At 37.1% G+C, this 6,643-nt stretch overlaps 1 protein-coding gene across 1 annotated transcript; it reads left to right on the top strand.

The window, feature by feature from the left end:
- Positions 236–5,707, top strand: LOC109842033 (ankyrin repeat domain-containing protein EMB506, chloroplastic). The gene is made up of 7 exons (XM_020410949.1): positions 236–530; positions 1,837–1,916; positions 2,186–2,284; positions 2,374–2,472; positions 2,830–2,928; positions 3,011–3,109; positions 5,310–5,707. Exons 1-7 carry the CDS (start codon positions 236–238, stop codon positions 5,412–5,414), a joined length of 876 nt encoding a protein of 291 aa, XP_020266538.1. The 3' UTR covers positions 5,415–5,707.

Here is a 6,643-nt window from a genome sequence, read left to right as displayed (position 1 = left end):
TTTTTACGAAAAATGTTCCTAAACTTTAACTCCCGTGAAGTTTGGAAATATTTTTCCTAAAAACCGATCCAGTTTTAACACTTAGGCTAAAACTAGATCGTTTTTTAAAAATAAAGTGGAAACAGGTCTGTTTTCGGGAATATTTTTGCAAAGGGGTCTATTTTCAAAATTTGTCCCGTATCCGAATCCAGAATTAAGGAAGGGGGGAAGAGAGAGAGAGGGAGAGAGGGGGGCGATGNCAACGGCGGGATTCGCAGCGGCGGTGGCATCTTCTTGGCCCGATCCTTCCCTCAGCAAACTCCCGCCTCGTCTTCCTCTATCGTCGAACTTGAAACCTTGGGCCACGAAAGTTGCTGCTCAAACCTCCACCAGGCGTTTCAATTTGGATCGCTCCTCTAAATTGAGGCCTCAGGATTTGTGGGAAGACCCCGACCGATGCGGCGACAGCTTCGATGACGACGAAGACGGCGACGATGAGGACGGAACCGCCGAAACATCGGCCTCCGAGAATGACGAGCTAGTTAAAAAAGGTTGTTTTCGCCCTGCGTTCCAGCTGTTTGTTTAAATGCCGCAGCCAAAATTTTCAATCCGTCTTATTTTGGAAAAGTCTGTGTCAATCAACATTTTTTTCAAGTTTTGTTGCGCTCTGTTGGCGCTGCCATAGCTGCTGGATAAACCTCTTGGAGAATCATGGTTTGCCAGGGACGGCTCCATTTTCCCCCCCTATGGAAGCACATATACAATTATACATATGAAGTAGTAACTTATCTAACAGAACTTATGGGAATAGAAAAAACCTATCATGCAATAACCAAAAAGATATGAACACACAAATATTTGAATATCACTTTCATATCAATACATGATCATTTTCATTTCCACCGTGAAAACTATCAAAAAGAACTACTAATTCCAATAGTAGTCCTTCATAATTGTATGTGGTTGCCAATTTTACGGGGGCACAGACATAAATCGCATGGGGGGCACATATATAAATTTCTATATCTCGTGGTGAGTGGTTTAAAATTGTATGGGGGAAAGTGTCCCCATAATTCAGTACATGAATCCGTCCATGTGTGTCGCTGTTTTGAACTTATTACCCTTTTAGTTCTTCGTTGCAGATAGACCCTCTGACTTAAATTTTTTAGACTCTTTCAGTCTCACTTAGAGTCACTAATTTCACCCAAAGGCGATGTCTGCAAGAATTTCATCCGGGGTAAAAGAGCCCCGCAAAAAAAAGGCTGTGCGTCTATCTGCAACAATGAAACTGCAGGGTAATACGTTCAAAACAGTGATACTATGGGGGGTATATGGGCAAGTGCAATAAACCCTTCATTATAATTATTGTTTATTGTTATTATTCCTGCTACTGTCTAGAGCTAGGGTTATCATATTATTCATAAGGAGTAGGTAAACATGTGTTGTAGTATTGATGTTGTTGACTCAAGAAATTAAAATCTAACACAGTAGATATATGACTAATATATAGATACAAAGGAAATTTTATTTTAGTGCATAAATCTTCGAAAAGTAACAATTTCAAACAAATTAGAAAAGAAGTTGAGTTTGTAGTTGTCGAATCCATGGATATTGAGATACAGAACATTCCACATGCAATATTTCAGACTGGCTTTTGCGTCCTCGAGTCTAAGCCTGTTGTTTCTTTAACTCCTGCCCTTTACATGCTGTCTTTTGAATGAAGTTTATCATAAATTTTTTGTTTAACATTTGGTTGCAACTACAGCGTATCACTGATTATTCTCCAAGATTGGCTGTTGTTTATCTCTCAGTTTATCCTTGCTATTTAAATTCTAACGATTCATTTGATTGTTATAGAAGTTGAAGACCTGCTATCCCCTGAAGAAAGGGCGATTTTTCAAGAGAACAAGACTCCTGTTCTTTCCAAAATATCAACTGTTAAGTGTTTCGAGTGTACAAGTGTTTCTTCATTTTAATAGTGCAGGGCGCATAAGTTTCAAACCTCGTTTCTAGTGCTTTGTGTTGGGAAGTGTATAGCAATAATCTTTTTTGCAATCAAGATGATATACATCTGGTCAAGATGATATACTCCTGTTTCTTCATTTTAATAGCGCAGGGTGCTTAAGTGTCAAACCTCGCTTTTAGTGTTTTTATGTTGGGAAGTGTATAACAATAATATTATCTTAACACATTTTTCCTACTGCAGATGATGTGGAGCCCATTTCATACTTTGACACTAGCAGGCCAGATTCCGTACATGGATCAAATGATTGAACTTGGTACTGATATTGATTCTGTTGACAAGGTACTTCTACATGTATTGTAATAGCCGCAGATCATGCCTCTAGCTTCTCTTATCTAAAGAATGAAACTTGAGGAATTTGTATGACACAGGATGGTTTAACTGCTCTCCATAGAGCAGTGATTGGCAAAAAGGAGGCTGTTATCAGCCATCTTTTAAGGAAAGGGGCAAATCCTCATGTCAAAGATAAGGTCAGGACATTTCTGCTTTCAGGCTTGCATCCTGTTTGTATTTTATATAGGGTAATGGCGGATAGGCCCCCAGTACTATCGCGCAATTGCGGATGGACCCCTGTATTTCTATTGTTACAAATAGCCCCCCTGAGTAAATTTTTTTTGACTTGTTTACCCTCAGGAGGTCTTTTTTGTCAAAAAACATTTTTCTTTTTCTGAGGGTAAAAGACTCAAAAGAAATTTCACTGATGGGGTCTATCTCCAACAATAGAGCTACAAGGGGTCTATCCTTAACTGGGTGTTAGTATAGGGGTCTATCCGCAATTAACCCTTTTTTATATACTTTTTTCAGTAATGTTTTCATCCGTGTATCAGGATGGTGCCACTCCTCTACATTATGCAGTTCAAGTGGGTGCCATGCAAACTGTGAAGTTGCTGATCAAATATGGAGTTGATGTAAATATTGCAGATAAAGTGAGTAACATGTAAGTTGCAATAGTTTCCTTTCCATCAAGTTATTTGGATTCACTGAATTACTTGCATTTATTACATACAGGATGGATGGACTCCGTTGCACGTTGCTATGCAAAGTCGATCTAGAGACATAGCAAAAGTATTGTTGGTAAATGGTGCTGACAAGACAAGGAAGAATAAGGTAATAACTGTAGAACTTGCATTCAGCTGATGGTTCTGATATTTGGGTTTTATTTTGATTTGTAACTGTTGACCAACTGAAAATGTTGTATTATCTACAATTCAATCATTTCCTGCGTACTTGGACCCACATTGATAATTCTAGTGGTCTTTGCTAACTTCTACGTTGAGAAACTGCCCTTCACAAGTGTCATACTTCAAGTCCGCAATTCCAAACATGAAACCATATGTATGTGTGGATCTTCTTTGATATATGCATATTTAGGTTATATAAAGGTACATTAGATTTTTCTTTATGTTCAGAAATCTAAAACGGTAAAAGAACCTATAAGACAACGATGGGAGGCGGGCTTATTGAGGGGCGCGCCCCGGCCGCGGGGCGCTTCGGCTTGGGGGAAATGCGCCCCGCACGCGAGGCGGGGCGCCTCACGTGCGCCTCACGTGCGCCTCGCGCGCGCCTCGCTCGCGCCTCGCATGCGCCTCGCGCGCGCCTCGCACCTGCGTTATGTAACATACTTTTTCTTCTATTTTTTAAAATAATTTACATAATTATATATTTATATCATGTAATATACTCTTTCTTACTAGTTGCTAATCTATTTTTATCTTTTCATGTTTAACCTATAAAAAAGAAACAATAATTAGTAATTTAGTATACTTGTTTGCTAATTATAACTTCCTTCTCTAATTAGCATGCTAACTAGCAAATTATGAACATGTAAATATGTAATTGTTACATTTATTCTTTATCTTTTCATGCTAAGTAGCAAATATCAAATAAGAATACTAACTAGAAAATTATGAACAATCATGTTTGTTAATTATATTTCTTAGTCTTTTTATGTGATAATTTATAAACATATGCTCATAATTGTTAATCACTTAATTTGATGATTTAAATACATGTTTCTTGTATCTTTTTTGTTACTTTAAAAATTCAGTTAGCATAATTTGATGATTTAAGTTGATATTCTCATAATTTTGGATGTAGGTAACTAATATGTTGCTTATATGTTTCTGTCTTATGATGTTGATAAATATTAGTTTGAGTTATGCGCCTCAATCGCCTCGTTGTGCGCCTGGCGCATGGTGCGCGTAAGGGACCTTTGCGTCCCGCATTGCGCCTTGCGCCTCGATAACACTAATGGGAGCATAATATATGTCAACACGTACATGTCTAGCTGAATAGTAGTTTATATGTTTGCATGTCCCAAACACAGATAAACAAGTATTTTGTTATGTCAAGTGTGGCCTACATGGCAATTCTTGGTCAGAGGAAATGTCTTATGAGAAACTTTAGTCTTCAACATAGACATCCTTTTGTTATCAACTTTTTCTATCAAGTTCATCCTTCATTGGTTACTACAAATAAAAACATGATAATACTCTTGAACTAGCAACTAAACTTGTTGAAATTTTGTAATTGAATGTAGCCCTTGCTACTCAATTGAGAACCAAAATAGTAATGAATTCAACTTTTATGATTACGTAGCTGATGTTTAGTGCATGAAATATAGACCCTGGTTAACCAACAATTAGAGCTATTCAGCCCTACCTTTCTGAATTGGAAAGAAATACTTCATTGAAGCTACAGCCTTTTTATATCCCAACTCGAGAGCCTTACCACCTGAACTAGACTTGGGAAAGTTTTTTTTGTCCGATAGCTCTCAAGTAGAGATATCCAAATATAAAGCAAGGCTCTACACATGCTTTTCATTTTTTGTTTCGAAATCAGTATATGGACGTCTGGCACACTTGGATTACCGTACGCCTGCCATTGATAATGAGTACGAGTTTCAAGAGATCTACATTGTAGATTCCTTTCCTAAAATGCTCATTTATTAAGGGGAACTAATGTATTCTTCTGCCTTGTAACCTGAGTTCAACATCCACTATTTAGAAGAAAAATGTTTACTACCTAGAAGAAAAATGCATGTTTTAACCAGTCACGTCTAATTTCTAATAATGCAGCAATAGCCAACACATTGTTTATCTGCAGCACATTGTGATCGTTCTGTATTTTAAGCTAAACAATTTAATGCGGTAAGGCTTATCCTTGAATGCAATTTCCCTATTCTTGAAAAAGCATCAGTGGAGCCTCTCAAATGTATATGTTGTAAATAGTTTTAAATTGTTTTGTACTGAAATGAACAAAGTGCTCTTTCCTTCCTGCCTTACATTTTCGTTTTTGTTGGTTTTAGGATGGGAAAATACCACTGGATCTAAGCTTATGCTATGGAAAGGATTTCAAATCATATGAGCTTGCCAAGCTTCTCAAACTTGTTCCAGCAAATAGAGATCTGTGAAAACTTGCTATAAAGTTTTGATACAGCTCAGGTAAAGTTTACATGTATACTTGTTAATTCCGTAACAATCCATTTGACGATTTTTTATCCTTTTTTGTGCTATGTTGGAGGTCTTATGTTCCCACCATAGTTTTGTCATTTGCTCTGAAGAGAGTGGAGATCTCAGTCCTTCAAACTAATCCTTCGTCCGAAAATCTTTCAAGAGCCTAGTTATTAGATTTTGAGATGTTCATTGTACATTAGTTTTTAAAATATACGAGCTTATATAACTATACTAAATGATCATTCGCTTGCTACATCAGGATGCTTTCCTGTCTTTCTGTTTGTTCTCACTTCAAACACAGTATGCTGTTTTCTAATGGTGCTGCAAGAGAATTCAGAGTGTTCAAGGCTCTTTTACTGGTTTGCATGTAATATGATTAACGCATAACCTACATATTATCTAGCCAATAAAAAAACTAATGAGCTCTGCGGACCTTGGCAAAGCTATTCTCAGTTATCAACTAATAGCATTTGGTTGGGAGGTTTAATGATCCTTGACAAACATTTATGTATTTAAGCATCTCATTTCATTCACATATGAGTATAATTACTAAATGAGGTAGATCATATAGAAGGGTTAATTACAGAAAACCCTGCTGAAGTTTAGGGGAGTTCCACTAAACCCCCCTCAACTTTTTTATTCTTGCACTAAACCCCCGCTTTACCTTTTTTATTCCACTCCTTAAATTAAGTCTCTAACCATTAGACCAGAACTAGAACTCCGAAGTTATGATGAGAATCGAGAATTATAGTTTTGTATTGGTTTTAACATGCCTCCGACGCCCGTAGCTTGAGTGCCCTTCCCTTTTATGGGTCGAAACCTGTACTCATGCAGCGGTGTCAATTTTTAGAAAAGTATGCTTTAATTTGTGGCTGGTGAAATTTGAACCTAGGTTGGATGGTTACTATTTTAAATTAAATCTCTCTAACCATTACACCAAAACTTCAAGGTTATGGTGAGCATCAAGGATCATAGTTTTGTATTGATTTTAATACAACTAAACCCCCACGAACTTTAGGAGTTATTACACATAACTCCCTTGAACTCTTTTTTTTCTACTAAATCTTACTTGAATTATTTTATCCTCAATTAGCATCATCTACTCTTAGATAAGATATTTCGTTCTTAGTCACTGAGTAAGCACATGCCCCAAAAAAAGAAGAAAATTCGTTCTTAGTCGTAAAAT

Source organism: Asparagus officinalis, chromosome 5, assembly GCF_001876935.1.
Source record: "Asparagus officinalis chromosome 5, Aspof.V1, whole genome shotgun sequence".
Taxonomy (NCBI): domain Eukaryota; kingdom Viridiplantae; phylum Streptophyta; class Magnoliopsida; order Asparagales; family Asparagaceae; genus Asparagus; species Asparagus officinalis.
This window is presented reverse-complemented; position numbering and strand designations above follow the sequence as displayed.